General features: G+C 52.0%; 1 protein-coding gene across 2 annotated transcripts in view; it reads right to left on the reverse strand.

The window, feature by feature from the left end:
• HRH2 (histamine receptor H2) overlaps window positions 1-19,908 on the reverse strand; it is a 48,616-nt gene that overhangs the window by 14,166 nt on the left and 14,542 nt on the right. Inside the window, exons 2-3 of one of the 2 annotated variants that reach the window (XR_003428245.1) lie at window positions 7,743-9,328; window positions 865-1,004 (exon numbers count right to left, since the gene is read on the reverse strand). Coding sequence is in view for 1 of the 2 variants with exons in the window: in XM_027084259.1 (XP_026940060.1) it covers window positions 7,743-8,818 (1,076 nt within the window). In the remaining variant the exon portion in view is untranslated. The remainder of the gene's footprint in view (window positions 1-864; window positions 1,005-7,742; window positions 9,329-19,908) is intronic. The other variant, XM_027084259.1, reaches the window with a different exon arrangement.

A 19,908-nucleotide genomic window follows, 5' to 3' on the forward strand; every position in this document is an offset into this window, starting at 1 on the left:
GCAGATGAGCAGGCTGAGGCTCAGAGAGGGCAAGCCACCTGCCTAAAGTCAAGGAGCCAGCAAGTGCTGGGGCTGGAATTGGCACCCTTTCCTTTCCCCTACACCAGCGGTTGGCAGACGATAGCCTGTGGGCCAAACTCAGCCCACCACCTATTTTGTTGAAATGGTTGAAAAAAAAGGTGCATAGAAGAATAACATTTTGTGACTGGTGAAAATGATATGGAACTCCAATTTGGGTGCCCATAAATAAAGTTTTATTGGAAGGCAGCCACCCCCATTCACTTAAGTATCGTCTGGGGCTGCTTTTGCGCCGTACCACCAGGGTTGAGTGGTGGTGATGGAGAACATAGGCGCCGCAAAGCTAACTTATTTACTATGCGGCCCTTTGCAGAAGAGGCTCGCAGAGCCCCGCCCTCCACCCTGCTGTCTCCCAGGGGTCTGGAAGGTCCGCAGGGCCTCCCTGTAGTTGTGCAGGTTGTTCTCTGCACAAGAGCATGGGGGCTGAAATCCAGACCTCTTTCTGCTTGCCAAGCTGTGTGGCCTGGGGCTGGGTCCCCTGCAGAAAGGGCTTTCTCTTAATTTGTTCACCTAGAGTGTTCACCTTTTTCTCATGGGTACAAAGCTACTAGCAGCGCCCCCGAAGGCATGGTTCCCCTTCCCTCCCCTTCACAGCCCCTGGAAAGGCAGCTCCATAGCAGTCCTGTCAGATCTTCGGCACAAGGACCCAGCAGGGAAGGTGGGGAAAGGGCTGGGGCAGGGGTCTGTGCAAAGCCAGGGAGGGAGGGAGGCTGGCGGGGCACTGGCGGGGCCTCCAGCTCTCTTCAAAGGCACAATCACCAGGGAGGTAAAGGAGGGGTTCTCTACCTTTCGAGTGACTCCTGGGGGGGCCACGATTTATTCTCCTTGACTTTTGAGGTTGTAAAAGGCTTCCCACCTCCTCTCCCTCTGCTCTTCCCATGATTTCCTCTCCAGGGCTGGGAAGGGGGTCTCACTCCCCAAACTCTCTGGAGAGACAGAAGATGAAAAGGGTTAATACCTTGTTGCATCCCGCTGTTCTGCCCGCAGCTGTGTAGAAGTGCAGGCCCCGCAGGCCTGAGAACGGCCTTTCCGAGCCCACCCAGGCGGAAGGTAGGAACGTGGGCCACCTGTGGGTCCAGGATGCAGCCTCCCGGCCCCCTCCCCAAGGGCCTACCAACTGCCAAGAGCTGCCATAAAGCCCAAGCCCTCGGTGAAGGAGAAACGGGACCATGGACACAGAAGGGAATGGGGGAAGGGAGGGAAAGAAAACACAAAACAGAACGGAAAAAGGAAAGGAAGGAAGAACAGACAGAAAAGAAAGAAAGAACCTCAACAGCATTATGCTAAGTGAAACAACCAGGCAAGAAAGCACACGGATTGGGGCTTCCCTGGTGGCGCAGTGGTTGAGAGTCCGCCTGCCGATGCAGGGGATGCGGGTTCGTGCCCCGGTTCGGGAAGATCCCACATGCCGCGGAGCGGCTGGGCCCGTGAGCCATGGCCGCTGAGCCTGTGCGTCCGGAGCCTGTGCTCCGCAGCAGGAGAGGCCACAGCAGTGAGAGGTCCGCGTACCAAAAAAAAAAAAAAAAGCACATGGATTATCTGAAATGTCCAGAATAGGCACACCTATAGAGATAGAAAGTAGATTTGTGGTTGTCTGGGGAATGCAGGGATCGGGAGGTTGAGAGCTGAAGGCTACAGGGTTTCTTTGGGGTGATGAAAATGTTCTAAAATTGATTGAGGTGATAGTTGCACAACTCTGTGAACAGACCAAAAACCGGTGAACTGTACACTTGAAATGAGTGAATTGTATAGCATGTGAAGTATATCTCAATAAAACTGTTATAGAAAAGAAAGATAGAAAATGACAGAAAAGAGACAAAATGTAAAGAAAGAAAAAGAGAAAGAGACGGATGGCAAAGAAGGAGAATTCATGTCTGTTCGGTCTGTTAAAGCACCTGCCACCGGCCAGGAACTGTGCTAAGTGCCTGTATCCCTGACTCCATTTTATTCTCACAATTCTGCAAAGTAGGTCTGATAATTATCATAGTTTTATAGGTAAGGAAACTTCAGCTCACACTGTCAATGACTTGTCTAACATCACCCAACCCCTAACTAGCGGGGGACCAGGGCTCATACCGGGCTCCCTAACTTCCACACGGAGGCAGGAAGACACCCCAGGAGCCTTGTGGTGTGACCAAGCCAGGCAGAGGTGAAAAAGCAGCAGCCAGCAGGATGCCAGTGTGCAGGGGACAGCCAGGCCCCTTAGCTGGGGGTAGGGCGGGGGCTGGGGGTGGGGGTGGGGGAGAAGGGAGGGGCACCAGCTGCTCTGGGCGCCTCTGCAAAGAGTGCTCAGAAAGGCCCCTTAAGAGATGCTGGAATCAATGTGCCAAAATGTTAAGACTATTTCAGGACCCAAATGATACAAATAAACAAGTCTGGGCTCTTGAAAGGGTAAATTATGCAAAACTTCCTTTCTGAGCAAAGCCCCCTCCTTCTTAAGAAGTGTGTGTACATCAGTCATGTAACCTTTTTACTGCTAAGGGAATTGCGGCTTCCTCTACCAGACCAGACTAGACTTTGAGCAGAAGATAAAGCCACTTCCGCCCTTCCCCAGCCCCCAAACCCTGGCCAAATGCGGACATGGCGTGGAGACGCAATGGACCGCTTCCAGGTTGTCTGAAGTCTGGATTCCTACCCCAGTTCCGGGATCCCTTCATCTCTCCTGGGAGGCAGGGTGAGGGGTGTGAGTCTTTCCACCCGCAGACTCTATGATTTACAGCGGCTGGTGGATCCCTCTGTGAGGCCCGCTGCTGACACCACTACTTGGCGGGAGGCCCACAGTGATGTCAAAGTTAGAAAAGGGAACCAGGAATTTCTGAGTTCCCACTGTGTTCCTGGAACTTGGCATTTCGAGACTTGGTTCCCTGATCTCTAAAGCGACTGGTGGTATTAATCACTTCTCAGGGCTCTTGGGGACCTAGAATGAGATATTCATGCATTCATTCATTCACTTATTCATTCAACAAATATTACTGGGCGTCCTGTGCCAGGTACTGTGCTAGGTGTTAGACAGGGACCAACAGAGATGTGAGCCTGCCCTCAGGGAGCTTGCGGTCTTGGGGAGCAGACACAGAACAGAGAGGCTGTCCCAAGACGGGTAAGAAGACTGCCTTGGGCTGAGAGGAGGGTGCGTGGGATGGGACTAAGCGTGGCCTGGGGACAGGACCGAGGGGCCCAGAGGAGGAGTTAGGGCAGCGGAAAGCGTCGGCCAGGGCAGGGCCTTGTCGGTCAGGATAAGAGCTCTGTATCATAGTCCAAGAGCACCAGAAGGGCAGAGCAGAGGCCCATTCCCAGCTGGACGAAATGCTGTCTCACTGGCAGCAGAAGGAGGGCGGGCCCTGGCAATGCTGGCAAGAGGCCTGTGAGGGGAGAGAGCTGGCAGTCGGGGGGCACCTGTGGCTCCTGGCCTCCCTTTGTGCCTCTTCTTCCTGAGCTCAAACTCCAGCCCCTGGGAGGGTGACAGCCGCAAGCACAGGGCCTCTGCAGAGAGGAGGAAGTACCAGCCTGCCCCCGCCCCCAACCCCGGAGAGAGACAGCTGGTGCCCAGGAGTCTTATCTCCCTGCCTGGGGAGATAACGCAGGGCAAGGGAGTGTATGGGGAAAGACCCAAGAGCCCTGGGCAGGGGTCCAGAGGTACAGGGTCTACTCCCTGCCCCAACCCCAGCTTGCTCTGGGCCTCAGGGCACTTGCCTTCCTGGGCCTTAGTTTCCCCATCTGCTGTCTATGGAAGTAGCACTCAGAGCCTGGGCTAAATTCATGTCCATTCAGCACTTCCTCACGGAAAGAGCCTGGCTTTGGGGTCAGACGGGCTTGGGCTGGAATCCTAGCTCTGCCACGGACGGATGAGGCTGTGTGGCCCGACGTCAGCTACTTTGCTCCCAGAAGACTGCTGCTGGCTGGGGGCCCACGTTTTGAGAACCTCTGGGAAGAGGGCCTCTGCATGGCTCACTGCTACACCCCCAACAGTGCTGGCATGTGGCAAATTCTCGGTGAGTGCTTGCGAATGAATGAACTCTCAGTGGTTTGTTTCGGTGGGGGCAGAAGGGGCTGGAGGGTGGGTGTGGGCCTGGGGATGGTGTCGGGAGGTGGTCAGGGGCCAAATCATGAAGGGTCTCCAGTGCTAAGCTGGGGAGCTGGGACTTGTGGTAGCTGAACGTGGACCCCAGACGTCTACATCCTCATCGCTGGAACCTGAGAAAGTCATCTTATATGGCAAAAAGGACTTTGCAGATGTGATTAAGTTAAGGACTTTGGGATGGGGAGGTCATCCGGGATTATCCCAGTGGGCCCTAAATGGAATCACAAGTGCCCTTATTAAAAGAAGGAGGCAGAGGGAGATTTGGCTACCGAAGAGGGGAAGGCGATGTGACAATGGAGGCGAGAGGTCAGCGTGATGTGAGCAAGGGGCCATAAGCCAAGGAGGGCGGGTGGCCCCCAGAAGCCAGAAAAGGCAAGGAGATGGATTCTCCTCTGAAGCCTCCAGAAGGAACCAGCCCTACCAACATCTTGATCTCCCAAACTGTAAGAAAAGAAATCTGTCTCGCTTCCAGTCACCAAGTTCGCCGTCATTTGTTACAGCAGCCCCACCTTGGAAACGAATGCAGGCCTGTATTCAGTAGAAGCAGTGGGGGTTACTGAGCAGGGTCGGTGGAGCAGAAGGGGTGAGGTTGGGGAGCTGGGATCAGAGAAGGGTAGAGGTGACGAGGGGCAGGGTAAGGGTGGACAATGGGATCAGGAAGGGGCAGACAGAGCATCCTGCTGGGGAGATGACTGCTGGCTGGCCTCAGGGCAGGGAGGACCAGACAGCTCAGCCACTGTCTCTTGGAGTCTCCCCTTGCGCGACTGTGCCGCCCCCCGCCCGAATCCCCTGCAACCTCCGCCATCACCAACCAAGGGCAGACACCTGGCCCCTTGGCAGGGATAAGGGCTCTCTGTCAGGCCAATGCTGGGTTTTGTTCCCAGACGGGAAGCAGGAAGGACACACTATTGGTCATCAGGGAAGCTGGAAGCCAACCTTATGGTGGGCCACGCAAGTCCCCAGTCGCCCTGGCAGCCTCTACTGGAAAATCAAACTCGGGCTGTTCCTGGCTTCCTGGATCCCCATGCCCCCAACCATAGTATAAGGCCCTTCAGCTGGTTCCCCAGCCTTCTCTGCCGGACCCCTCTGCTCCGCGGCTGCTGTGTGTGACCCAGGCAGGCACGGCCTCTCAGCTGGCCTTGGTGGCCAGGGTGGCTGTGATGATCAGAAGAGGAGGTGGACGCTCCCTGCCCCAGCGTGCCACCCTGGAGGAACGGGTCTTTCCCCTCCACATTGGAGGCTCAGCTCAGAGGTCTGCTCCCGGGGATGGGCTCTTTGGGCCAGGTGCTGCCTCCTCTGGCTGCCCTGCACACTGGGTGTCAAGCCTGGGCACGTGCTGCTCTGAAACATGGCCAGTCTCTTCCTCAACCAGACAGGCGGTGGCATGAGATGGGGGGCTGGCTTTATTTCCCTTTGTACCCTAGCACCTGGTACAGGGGTGGGGATGAGATGCCGTCACAGAAAGATTAATACATAGAAATAGTGGCAAACCTAAAACTGGTACCTAGTGGGTGTTCAGTGAGGCCTGGCCATTGCTGGTGAGTGCCTGCTGCGTGGCTCCCTAAGGATCGGGGGTAGAGGCAGCCTATTAACCCGGGTCCCACAGGTAAGAGCAGTGGGAAGTGGGATGGCAACCAGAATGAACAGCGTCAACAGCCTTCTCTAGAGTCCACACCCCGTGCTTTGTCCTTTGTTTGTTTTGTGAACTAAATTTGCTTTGTACCAGAGTCTGCTTCCTGAATGAGGCAGTGTGGGAGGACAGGGTCATCTTATCTATCAAGGCCAGACGTGGAAGCCTTCCCGTCTGCATTTTGGAGAGATGCCTTTAGGTGGCTTGGAGGATGGATTTGAGAGGGAGAGTCCAGAGGCAGGGAGGCCTGGAGGAGGCTGGTTGCAGGAGCAATGAAGCTTGCTCCATAAGGATAGCAGTGGACGGGTGGAGGGCCCGGGACCAAAGTCTATGGCGGGACCCTCCACACCTGGTTCCTACAAGGACCAGAGGGACACAAGGCCGAGGGGTCCAGTTGGGCAGTTTCATCCCCACAGTGCTCCACAGGGACCAGCACCCAGAGGGTGTGAGTGTGCAGAGTCCATGCAAGCTTTTCTCAAGTCTGATGCTCAAAGGTCGAGAGAGGACAAGTATCCTACCGGGGGTCATAGAGCCTGTTGGTGCCCCTTAGCACATGTGTGCTTCAGGTGGCTCTGGGCAGGCTGCTTGAGGACAGACCCCACATTCTACGAGATGAGGAAACTGAGGCCCAAGAGGGGCAGAGACTTGCTCAAGCCACAGAGCTGAGACCGAGGCTGTACAGTTGACTAGCCATACCTGTCCATCAAAACAGATGCCACAATGTCACTTCTACATCCCTGGTGCTCAGCACTGTTCCTGGCATGTGATAGGAAGTTGACAAATGTTTGTGAATGAATGAATGAATGGATGGATGGATGAGTCGGTCACACAGACCAGCATTCTGGGGGGCAAAGGCATGGTCTGTGGGAAGACAAAGGAAAGCGACATTTATTGAGCATTTGTATGTGTCAGATGTTCTACCAGCATCCTTTCATTTATTCCTCTCGACAGCTAGATAGAGCTTGCTCAGACCTATAAACCTTCTCTCCATGTGTGAGCTTCCTCAGGCCACTCAGGTCTTTGGTGAGGTACCCCTTAATACCTTGCATGGGCTTTGTCAGCAGTGAATTGATCTCAGTGTCATTCTGATCCTGTTTATCTTTTCAGCCTGGGTACCTCTCGGGGGTGGAGTCCTGGGGCATCCTCTCTCTTGCATCTCCTGCATCCCAGACATCCAATGGTCTACAAGACTATGTTTTAATAGCTTCCTAGATTTTGCTCTGTTCTCTTCTCTCTCATGGACCAGTACCACATCCCCCCTTCACTGCTGTCCCCATCTCATTCTTCTGGTCCATGTCTTAGGGGACAACCAGAGCCCTCTTTCCAAAGTAGAGAGATGCTTGGGTTATACCCATCCTTGCTTCTAATCCTTCCATCTTCCCCTAAGACCTACAGTACAATGTCCAAGCCTGGCTTTCAAGGCTTTGCCTTCCCACCTTGGCCAGTCCTCTTTCTCCTTCCACTTGAGCACCCCCAAAGTAAGAGCTGATGCATAAAAGGTGCTCAGTGACGGTGGGCTGAGTGGGGTCTGATTTAACCCCCAGGCAGCAGCATTATTCCATGGCCATTTGAGGGCCGTCCTGGCAGATTTAGGTGAACACTTATGACCATTAACTAAGTGGCCGAGTTGGACCTCAAACTTAGGACTCCTGATTTTAAGGACGAGGTAGCTAGGAAAAAGATCCACCAGTTCTGAGTCAGGGGAGCTCTATCCAGATCCCAGCTGTGTGGCCCTGGCCAAGTTCTCTGCGATTTGACTTGCTCCTTTTAAAAATGGAGGTAAAAAGTTCTACCTCAGGGGGTGTTTGGGAGGATGGAATAACACGAGGTTTGCCAAGTGCTCATGAAGAATTCCCAGCACATAACATCCAAAGCAGCGCCTCGGGAACAGCTGTTACCATGAGTGGGACCCCGTCCCTGTGCCCCGCCCCACACACAAGCTGCCGGGGCAGTTACCTGTCTGTGGCTCCCTGGGGGGCCGTGACCTCTGTCCCACTCCACACCTGGAGCCTCAGGGGCCTCTCTTCCTGCCACCTGGGTCCTTGGCTTGGAATCCTCGTCAGCTGAGAGCTGTTGGGCTTCGGAGAAGTTCTGTGGGTGCTGTGGTCGGTGGGGCCGCAGCAGAAGAGCTGCTGGTATGCTGTGCGAAAGTCTCTATTCAGAGCAGCGTACAGGATGGGGTTCAGGGCTGAGTTGGCATAGCCCAGCCACAGAACCACGGCTTCGAAGGTCTCGTTGATGGCATTATCCCCTTTCAGCCCACGGTAAACAAAGACGGTGAAGTAGGGGAACCAGCAGATGATGAAGGCCCCCATCACGGCTGCCAGGGTCACTGTGGCTTTGTGTTCCCTGATGGTGGCTGCCCTCCAGGAGCCGACGTTATGGATCCTCTTGGCCTGATCCCACGCGATCTTGAAGATGCGGTAGTAGGTGATGCACATGACCAGCAGAGGCAGGTAGAAGGTGACCAGCCCGTCCACCAGGCCATACACCAAGTTGACCTGGACTTTGCACTTTGGGATGGTGTGATTGGCACTGCTGGGCTCAGTCCTGCTGTTCCACCCCAGGTGGATAGACAGGAAGGATAGGGTGATGGAGATGACCCAGATTAGGACCAGGGAGATGGTGACGCGGACAGGGGTGACCAGCATGGGGTAGCGCAGGGGATCTGTGACGGCGCAGTACCGGTCGAGGCTGATCATGAAGAGGTTGAGGATGGAGGCCGTGCAGAGCATGACATCTAGGCTGGTATAGATATTGCAGAAGACCTTGCCGAAGCTCCACCTGCAGGACAGTTGGTGGAAGGCCGAAAAGGGCAGCACCAGGAGGCCGAGGAGTAGGTCAGTGATGGCCAAGGACACGATGAAGCAGTTGGTCAGACTGCGGAGCCGGCGGTTCAAGCCCACCGCCAGGCAGACGACTACATTGCCGGCGATGGTGATGAGGATGAAGAGGGTGAGGACCACGCTGACGGTGATCTTCAACGCAGCAGGGTCCAGACAAAAGGAAGAGGTCGTGCCATTGGACGCCATCCTGGGACCCTATGACTCCTTCCCCTGCCTCCGGCCCCTGGCTGCTTCTCTTCCAGCTCCCCAAAGGGTCAATTATGTCCACCACTGGGCTCCAAGCTGCCCAACAGAGCCAAGAGAAGTGTACAGATGTGGAGAGGCTGCAATGACCGATCCAGTGCTGTTTTTCTAGAGGTAAGTAAAGCTGTCTCTTAGGAGGTGTTGGGCATGAGCATGAAGGAAGATGAGGGAAAGCTAGTCCTTGAAGCGAGGTTCCTGGTTCAAACCCCAGTCCTCAAATGACCCCGTGGCAGAGCCGGCTTCCTCCTGGGACTGAACAGATCTCCACTCTCCAGGTTTTGCATAGAGACTGACGCACTGGGGCATGAGTCTGGAGGTGGCTTTGGTTTTATTGGGGAGGCATCATGTGGAGACATGGCTGCAGCCTTCTCCATAGCGGGTGGCTGCTCCCATCCACATGACGGGGGTCTAGCACTGTTGCCTCTCCCTCTGGAGTCCACTGGAGAGCGTGAGCTAGAAATGTAAAGATTGAGTGTTGAGCATGTTGAAACCAGACCGAGAGTGTGACCTGATTCAAGACGAACCCTTCTAGACCTTGACCTCCCTTCTAGACGCCAGGAGGCATGGGACCAGTCAGGCACCACTCCTGAGAAGGGACAGAAGCAATCAAGATACATAGCGGGAGGAGGATGGGAGACAGGATGCAAGGGGCTGGACCACCAAGTCATCATGTGAGATACGGTTGGAGGGGCTAGGGTTGTTTATACTAGAGAAAGAAAGATCTAGACACAGACTCTAAGCTCCATGAAAACAGGGGCTGTATCTGCTTGTTCACTGCTAGTTCCCAGTACCTGGCCCCACCAGTAGGCATTAAGCCTATGATGAATAAAATGATAAAATGAATGAAAAAATAAGCAAATGTAATACATTTACTCCGATAAAGCGCCGAAAACAGTGTTCCACACTCTCGTTTTACAAAATGTCACCGTACTCTAAATGCGGAGCCAGAAGACTTTTTCAGGAAAGGGCCAGGTGGCGAATATTTTCTGTTTGCATTCTTCAAGGTCTCTGCTGCAATTACTGAATTCTTGTTTAGTGTGAAAGCACCTCCACAGACAATGTGCAGATGAGTGATCATGGCTGTGCTCCAAGAAGACTTTACTATGGACACTGAAATTTGAATTTTACATCATTTTCACGTGTTGCAAAATATTCTTCTTCTTTGAATTTTTTTTCTCAAACTCTTTAAAACAATTTCCCAGCTAAAAATGTAAATGCTATTCTCAGATCATGGGCTGCACAGAACCAGGAAGAGGACAAGATCTAGCCTGCTGTTGTAGTCTGCCAACTGCAGCCCCTCTCCACACCCGCTCTTAACATCTCTCTAAACCTCACTTTCCAGGTCAGCTGGTACAGAGCTCACTCTAATGGCTGCATAACAGTCCCCAGGATGGCTGGCTGTGCTTTATTTATCATCACTCTATCACAGGTATTCCTGTTGTTTCTAGTTCCTTCCTTCCTCCTTCCTTCTTACCTCCTGTCTCTCGGCAAACATCACTTCAACAGGATGGCTGCACGTGCAATACTTCTTGGTTAAATCTCAGATTAAAGTCCTTCCTACTGGTGATATTCTGTGATTCCAATTGATGCAAAACAAGCTAAGGCCCTGATTGATTCCTGGACCCTTTATCTCAAGCTGATCCTGGTTTTCCAGAGAGCAGGCAATCTCCTGGGATCCGGGAGTGTGCAGAAAATCAGGCTGACGGCGGAACCCCTCTCAGAAACAAGCTCATTACCATCTGACATAAATTAAGCCTCTCCTAGGTTCTTGCCTGGAGGGGTTTTGCAACCTGAATACGAGAGGCATCATTTAGTCATAACCACTGTGTTGGTGCAGGGATCACCAACTCCTGGTCACCTTCTGCCACTCTAGCAGGCTGGGCTAGAGTGGTGGTTCCTTTTTTCTTGGGGTTTCAAATAAGAACCACCCCTGTCATGTTTCTGTCTTGCAGCCTAACTCCCAGAAGTTTCCAGTGACCTTTGTGAAGGCAGGATCTTTTGCCAATCTGTGGGTAGAATGATGGCCCTAGAGGGTCAAGGCACCCCCAAGATCACTGTTAACCATGATCACCGTCATTGTCACTATCACGGTTCATATAAAAAAACACTTTCTTGAACTTTCCTTTCAAATCTTAAAAGCAATGACATGCTTATTGCAGCAAACCAAGGGTCCTGAGGTATACAGGAAGGGCCAACTATTTGGGCCATCACATACCCAAGCCCTCACGCCAGGGAGGTGACCGTTGCTCACCATTTGGTGTGATGGAGACCATACATTCTTTCTCTGAGGCTCTGCATGTACCAGACCCATGTAGGACACTACACACTGTACACACTGTACACATTTTTTACACACACTGTACACATTACATTGCTACTTCTTTTCCTCATTTCTCTTAAAATTCCTATTATATAACGGACACCCCTCTGGATCACTTAGATCTAACTCATTCCTTTGAGAACCTAGGCTGTGGCAATACAAGCACCACCACGAGAAGAGCCGTGAAGAAGGACGTCTGCGTCAGCAGGTGTGCAAGTGGCAAAGAATGGGAGACAACCCGAGTGTCCATCAGCAGGGGAATGGTTCAACCAAGGATGGCACGTCTGTACTGTAGAAGAGTCCTGGGCAAGGTGATATCATACATATTAAGTGAAATATCATCTCATCCTCACAATAACCCCCAAGCGAGGGGAATCACTGTCTCTATTTAACAGTTGAAGAGAGCAAGGCTTGGAGAGGCCAAGTGACGTCTCACCCCATTAAGTGTCCAGAGAGCCTGGATTCAAACTCAGCTCACACCCTTCCAGCCTGCCCTCATGCCCGTTCTTGCACCCGACTTCAACTTGTCCTTCTAAGTGGACCTCACCAAACAGCCCTGTAATTGTCCCCCTAACTCTGCCGTTCAGGCAACCAGGACTTTGCCCAAATGCAGCACGTCTCTTCCCTCCTGCCTTTGCCTTTGCTGTCTTCTCACCTGGAGTCCCATTCTTCCCTGTCTTCAGTCAACTACTCCCTTTTCAAGGCCTGGCTCAAACACGTTTCCCCCCACCAACCCGCCCCAATCTGAAAGTACAGCATTCTTTTGAAACCTTTAGAAAGCTGAAATGGCGTAAAGCAAAGAAGAAGTTACCTTAGGACACGTCTTGCCAACGGATGCACAAAATAAATCGAGATAAAGCACAGATGCTCAGACACAGTTCACAGCTACGGGGGCTCGATGCTGAGATGCTGATTGTGGTTCCTGGGGAAGGAGCTCTGAGGGGCGCCACCTTATGCTTGGGGTGCAGGCTGCCTCTATAATGGCTTACCGCAAGACAAACCTGAATGCTATTTTTGCTTTTCACTTTTTTTCATCAAAGCAAAAATCCTCCTTGGGTTTCTTTCAGTTAGCAAAAACAGGTACTAATGTAGGTCTTTTGTAAAAGAGAAGTGGGGTAAAGTGAACTTTCCAAAATCAGGGGCACCCTGAACCCGTCCTGAATGCCTGCAGGCAGGGGCACCCTCTCCTGCACTTTGTACTGAGTTATACGGCTGTCACCTTGCATTGTTAATATGGCTCTGTGTCTGTCAGCAAGCAGGTCCTGGATCTGGACCACCTCTCTCCCCCTTCCATCCACCTATCCATCTGTCCTGTCCATCCATCCATCCAGCAAACATTTCTTGTTGTCTAAGGGAGAGGTCCAGGGTACACAGAGTGTGTGTGTGCGTGTGAAAATGATACGGAATTCATTAAAACCGGCTTCAGCCACTTCCTCTCCCCATCTCGCAGGTTGACCACAGATGCTGCAGTTCTATGTGTCACACTGCTTCCTCTTACATCATCTCATCTTTGCCTTAAGGACCTCTGAAAAGGCACTTTGTGGAGAACTTGCTCATGGGTTGCTGTGCCCCTCACTGCTCCCTGGGGAGTCTTCTGACCTTCACCTACGGTCATCACCTAGCAAATGCGGCGGTAACAAGAGGCAGGGCCCCGCTCAGTCTGACTCATCTCATCAAGTGCCTCTGGGAGGCCACGGTGGCCAATTGGCCCTGAAGAACAGCCACAGTTGAGTATGTTAAATGCACTCAGTGTGCTCACAGGTGTGTATGAAACCCACTGTGCTGGGCTCCACCCGGGGAAGTCTGCTTTGATCACTTCCCAATACCAGCCTTGGTTGCCTTTAAGTATAGATAGATCTTTGATGTGACATTTAAGGTTCTTCGTGACCTGGTTCTCTCTTCTCTCTTTAGCCTTAGCTCCTGCTGCCGAGTGCCCTTTAGTTGGACAACACTTTGAGAAACAGCTCTGGTGGCATTTAATTCCTCCTGGTTTTGAAAGTCCTAGGCCCATTCTGACTCTGTGCCTTTGCACATGCTCTTCCCACTGCCTGGAGTGCCCTTCCTCCCTTCCATGTCTGGGGAACTCTCACTCTTCCTTCAAGACTTGGCTTCCTCTGTCACCTCCTCCAGGAAGTCTTCCAGAGTCTTCTTGCTCCATCCCCTCTCACTTTTACCTCCCACTTATACCCACCTCTGGCAGAGGCTTGTGATTTCTGGGGTGCACAGGAAGGAGGGGTTCTTTAACCCCAGTGGGTAGAATTCTGAGTTTCCAGGGCCCTAGGAAAATTCTCCTTTGAGTGTGGTCCTTGGTGATTCCCCATCAGAATGTGTCTCCCTAGGAATGAGTTGTGGTGGGTGGAATACAGAATATCATTACCCTCCTCAACCCTCCCCTGTGGCAGCAAAGAAAATGGGGGCTTGAAGGGTTGAAGGTCACCCCACCAGCGGAGGTATAGCCCAAAGGCCAACCGGGTCTGCCTGATGCCCCAACTCCCCTCTCACTGATCCTCACCCACAAAATCCCAGAAGAGATGCCACAGGTGGTACGTTCTGTTTGCCAACAGAGGGGTGAAGTCATCTAGAAGATTAACTAGTCTGGGGGCTGGAGTCTCCTCCCATCAAATTTTATCAAAACAAGTCCAACACTTTTCTCTTTTCATTAGGAATTAAAATGAAGCTCCCTTTTACTGTTACCCCAGGCACAGCCACTGGGGGAGTAGCCAGCAATTTGGGGAAATCAGTTAAGGCTCCTTTGGGTTTCTCACTTGACCTTGAAGATGAATCTGATTTTCCAGGCAATCATTTACAACTGTTTTCTTCAAACGATATTCAGCAGGTAACCACTGCGTGCCAGGGACCTTCTGGGGGAGCCGGTGGGCAAGTCTGCGGAGTAGGTCGTTTGAGCCTTATTCTGCAAAAACTGACACTCAGAGAAGCGAAGGGAGCCCCAGGGGCTGAAAGGCAAGGACTTAGACATTGGACAGATCTGGGTTTTAATCCCAGTGGTATCATTTAATAACTCTGTGACCTTGGGCACAAGACTGCAACTTCTCCGAGCCTTAGTTTTCTCATTTGTAAAATGGGTATAATAATATGTCCTTCTTCACTTGGTGAATGTGAAAATGCAGAGAGTAAAAGTCTGTAAAACACTTAGTACCTGGCGCATGGCAGGTTACATGATACATAATAATAGTATAAGATTATTATTTCATAATAATAAATATTATGTTCTATTATTATCTAAAGCGGCACAACCAGGAAATAGCATTCACGTATGTTCCATATAGTTATGGAGTGCTGTTTAGAGGCAGACACTGTGCTGGGTGCTGGGGTACAGCGGTGAGCCCGGCAGACACATCCTGGAGCTTCTACGACAGCTTGGCGTGGGGCGAACGTGAAGTAACTCACGGCAGAGCTGCTGATTTAACTGCAGTGTGTTGACAGTTATATAAAGGGGCAGCGTAGGGAGCCACAGGAATATGTCGTGTGGAGACCTGACTTGGTCTGGGGGATATGTGAGTTGAGATCTGTACAGACAGGAAAAAGGTAACTCAGTGAAAACGGGGAACAAGCAGATGCCACAGAGAACAGCCCCTATAAACACTTGGAGGCGGAGAGATGGTGGATTTTAACCACAGAACCATGGGAAGCCTCGGGGGTGGAGGGGGGAGTGTGAGCGGAGGCTGATGTGACTGCAAGGCAGAAGACTGCTCCGGTCTGGCTAATCCTGCTGGGACATCAGGCGCTGGGGGGAGCGGCACGGGGGTCAGCCCAGCTGGGCCCTGCTGGCCGCTCCCAGTTACCACCACAGGTAATGAGATGCTGGTGTCACTGGGCCCCTGGCAGGTAGTCCCTCAGCTTTATGAGCCATCACGTCTCAGAACGCTCCCCCTGTCATTGGCCGTTTTGAACGTCCTGGGTACCTGGTGCCGAGGGCATCAGCAATTGGCGGCAGCATCAGACCCTCGGGAGCTCTGCCCCTGGCAGGAGTCCCAAAGGGGCCTGAGAGGTGGGAGTTACGTCAGCGGGGTGACTTTCATTCTTTAAGGAGGGAAGACAAGCCTTCCAAACCCCACAGTGGCCGCCGCACAGGGGATGCTGACCCATATGACTGAGGCCCGGACGGTGGCTGCAGCTCCACTTCCGAAAGGCCGACAGCGCTTTGGGGCCCCTTCTTACCTTCACACAGGAGCCCAGGGCAAGATGTGGGCCCAGGGCCGGGAGACTAACCTAAAGGACGAGGGGGGTCCCAGCCCCCGGCGGTTCAGACACAGCCTAGCGGTGAGTCGCAGGGCCCGTGATGGGGGCAGCAAGAGGCTGTGCGAACTGGGGGAATGAGGTTCGATGCTGTGGGTGGTGGCCGGTGACAGCTGTGTGCATGTGTGTGTGTGTGCACATGTGTGTGCAGGAGGCAACGTTTTATCGGGCCTGGAAAACCCCATGAATATTAAAAACAGACTACTGACCCAGCAGTTGCACTCCTGGGAATTTGTCGTGTGACCTGGAAATGGTGTAAAATTGCCTGTGGTGACAGTATGCAGTGCAGTCATCAAAAGGACTGTTGCACTGGTTTGTTGTAGTTTTTAGATTCCACATATAAGTGATATCATACAGTATTTGTCTTTGTCTGTCTGACTTATCTCACGTAGCATAATACCCTCCAAGTCCATCCACGTTGCTGCAAATGGCAAGATTTCGTTCTTCGCTATGGCTGAGTACTATTCTGTTGTATATATGTACCACATCTTCTTTATCCATTCACCTGTTGATGGACACTTAGGTTGCTTCCATACCTTGGCTATTGTAAATAGTGCTGCTATGAACATTGGGGTGCATGGGTCTTTTCAAATTAGTGTTTTTGTTGTTTTCAGATATATACCCAAGAGTGGAGTTGCTGGGTCATATGGTAGTTCTTTTTACAGTTTTTTGAGAAACCTCCACACTATTTTCCACAAAAAGAAGCAGACTCAGTTATAGAGAACAAACTAGTGGTTACCAGTAGGGAGAGGGAAGGGGGGAGGGGTGATATAGGGGTAGGGGATTAAGAGGTACAGACTATTATGTATAAAATAAGCTACAAGGATATATTGTACAACACAGGGAATATAGCCAATATTTTATAATAACTATAAATGGAGTTTAATCAAAAAATTGTGAATTACTATATTGTATACCTGTAACTTACATCATATTGTGCATCAACTATACGTCAATAAAAAATAAATAAAAATTAGGGCTTCCCTGGTGGCGCAGTGGTTGAGAGTCCGCCTGCCGATGCAGGGGACACAGGTTCGTGACCCGGTCCGGGAAGATCCCACATGCCGCGGAGCAGCTGGGCCCGTGAGCCATGGCCGCTGAGCCTGCGCGTCCGGAGCCTGTGCTCCGCAACGGGAGAGGCCACGTCAGTGAGAGGCCCGCGTACCACAAAAAAATAAAAATAAAAATAAAATAAAAAATAAAAATTAGAATTAAAAAAAAGGACTGTCACAGGCTTTCGGGCTGATGTGGGATGGATTCCACATGTGTGGAGTGTGACATGCCTAAGGGGAAAACGTGTGTGTGCAGTCATGCATTGACACACAGACTGGCCCAGGAAGGGCACATGTGCAAAGGGACTGATTGCTGGGCAAAGAGTGGGGGGAAGACTTCTTTCACCATATGCCCTTTGGGACCTTTTGAATCTTCTTACCTGGGGTAGATGTCACCTATTGCCAAACTAACATCCAGGCCACACGGTTTGGCGGGTGGAGAAGGGAAGAGGGAGGGCACACGGGGAAGAGGGAACAACAGCAAAGGAAAGGCAGCTGTGTGCTCACGGGGTGCTTAGGAGCGGGACCTGGTTGATCAGGGCTCCAGGCCAGGGCTGGCGCTCGGTCTGCTCAGTCAGGAGCCCCTTAATTGTAAGTCCACCGCTCCAAGCTCATCACCCTCAGGGACCTCTCTCCCCAGTCACTGCGCAGGCCTTGGGCCGGTCAGGCCAGGCCCCTCCAATGCTTCCCCTGTTGTTTGCATAAAGATGCCAGTGCCTGCCAAGCCCTGGCCCTGCATGATCTGGCCTCTGCCAAACTCTCCAGCTGATTCTCAGGGTGGGGGTGGAATTGTGGCTGTGGGTGGCGTGCTAAGGAGTTTGGATTCAGTTTTGAAAGCACTAGGCAGCCCTGAAGGTTCAATCAACAGGCCCAAGGTTGCCCAGGGAACTGGTAGCATCTGGGACCCCAGATCTCTGGATCCCAGTCAGCCATCAATCAATGAGGCCTCTCTCCCTCATTAACATCTGTAGGATGCTTACTTCATAACACGCCTGGGGCTCTCTGCACATCCTCTCACTTATGCTTTATTGCAACATCCTGTGGCAAGGGACCTTTTCCTCATTTTACAAATGCAGAAACGCAGGCTCGGAAAAGTTAAGTTGCCCAAAGTCTCAACATCACCAAGTGGAAAAGTCAGGATTTGAACCCCAGTCTGTCTGACTCCAGAATCCCTGTTCTCAGCTGTTACTATTTCACTTTTCCTATAGAGAAAGAAACCACCCTTAGGGCTTTTCAAAGAGAGGGCTCGAGTGCCCGGGCATTTGCAGCAGAAAATACTTCCACCTTTGCAATACCATTCCAGGGTGTCTTTGATCTTTGCGGTTGCAGATTTCTAACTATTTCCCCACAGTGGGCTGGACCTTTGGTAAGAGCCTCTTAAGGCAGTTAACAGATTTCTGGTTGAGGCTGTTCATTAGAGAGAAAGGCCCTGGGCTGCTGGTGGTCTGAGTTTTTGTCCCACTCTTTCATTTCTTCTGAGCCACGAGGGGCCAGAAACCAGGATTGTTTTCATTTTCACTTCTGTTCTCAAGCTCATCTTGTCCCAAGCACTGCAGCCTCCTGGGGGGGTGGGGGTCCCCTCTGCACCACCTGAGAGGTGAACAGACTCAAATATTGTCTGGAATTTGGGGCAGGTTCTGTAACTGTGACTGAAGAGCCCCACCCACCCTTTCAATGTGTGTCTACCAGCCCAGAAAGGGATGGTGGCATCAAAGTAGACATTTTCTTATGATGAATGTCATCACTCGAGCATCACGGTGAGGGGGAAGGTGACCTGGACCAGAGGCCAGGACACTGACCTTTTCCATTTACTGAGCACCCACAGATAATTTAATATCTTTGTGAGGCAGAGATTATTATTATTCCCATTTGACAGATGGTGAAACTCAGGTTCAGAGAGGTTAAGTCACTTGTCCGAGGGCACACAGCTGGTAAAGAGGCAGGCAGGGCTTTGACTGACTCCATAGTCTCTGAGTGTCCAAGCCAACCACCCCTCCAAGACATGCATCTAATCCAGTTCATTCGCTGACTATTTGTGCGACCGGTTCTTTTTGTGGTGTTTTCTTTTCAGTGAAAGACCCCAGGCCATTTACCTGGCTTCTGCCAATGGCTGATGTGGGAACCTGAAGCCGCATCTGGTGACAACAAATTCCCTCGGTCACTGCTTGTTTAAGAGAGTCTTTATTTCTCCTTCATATTTTTTTTTCAATTTAGGTGAAAGGCACATAACGTAAAATCAAAGTGTACAATTCAGTAGCATTCAGTCCATTCACAACGTTGTGTAACTACCATCTCTATTTGCTTTTAAAACATTTTCATCACCCCCAAAAGGAAACTCCGCGGCCATTAAGCAATCACTCTCTCTCCCTGGTCCCTGGCAACCACCAACCTGCTTTCTGGCTCCTTAGATTTGACTATTCTGGACATCGTGGGCACAAAGTGCACGTAACTTGGGACTGAGGGAAGATCCCTGAGTCTCTTGTCCAGCCTCTGCCTCCCCTTCATCCACCTAGGGGATCAGGCTACATATTCAAGCATCGTCCTGGACTCCTGTCTTTCCTTCATCCCCAGCATCCAACCCATCAGCAAGCCAGTGGATCCTGCCTCTGAAATACCTACATCTCGGATGCGGCTACTTTCCCTGGTTGCTGCCGTCCTGGTCCTAGTCCAAGCCAGCGCCATCTCTTGCCTGGACTTTTGCTTCCGACAGGCATCCTGCAACTCCCTTCAGTCCCCGGCACCACCCTCCTGCTTCTGTCACGCCCACACTGTCCCTTTACACACTCCCTCTGGCTCACAAGGCCCCATGGGATCTGTGCCCCACCTCTTTGACCTCCTACCTTACCCTCAGGACTCAGTGGCTACCTGGCCACGGTGCCCCTGCCCCAGTGCCTTGGACATGCTGCGCTCTCCTCCTTGGGGCTCTGCCTGTGATCTGTTGCCGATGCGGACGTTGGCACCTTGGAGCAAATATCAGTTCTGTGGAGGGGGTCCTCCTTGACCCCCAAAGCAGCTCCCTTGACCTTCCATCACATCCCTGCCATTTCTGCAGAGCACAACTTTTCTTGGCTTTTTTTCTTGCTTCCCTATATCTCTCTCCCAAGTGGAATGTAGGCATCGTGAGGACCAGGATCAATTTTTTAATTTTGTTTTTTGCGGTACGCGGGCCTCTCACTGTTGCGGCCTCTCCCGTTGCGGAGCACAGGCTCCGGACGCGCAGGCTCAGCGGCCATGGCTCACGGGCCCAGCTGCTCCGCGGCATGTGGGATCTTCCCGGACCGGGGCATGAACCCGCGTCCCCTGCATCGGCAGGCGGACTCTCAAGCACTGCGCCACCAGGGAAGCCCCAGGATCAATTTTTTGTTCCTGGACAGGCACTTAATGGGGGCTCTTAATTTATTAAA

Source organism: Aethalodelphis obliquidens, unplaced genomic scaffold (assembly GCF_003676395.1).
Source record: "Aethalodelphis obliquidens isolate GAN/ISIS:26980383/991018 unplaced genomic scaffold, ASM367639v1 scaffold52, whole genome shotgun sequence".
Taxonomy (NCBI): Eukaryota; Metazoa; Chordata; class Mammalia; order Artiodactyla; family Delphinidae; genus Aethalodelphis; species Aethalodelphis obliquidens.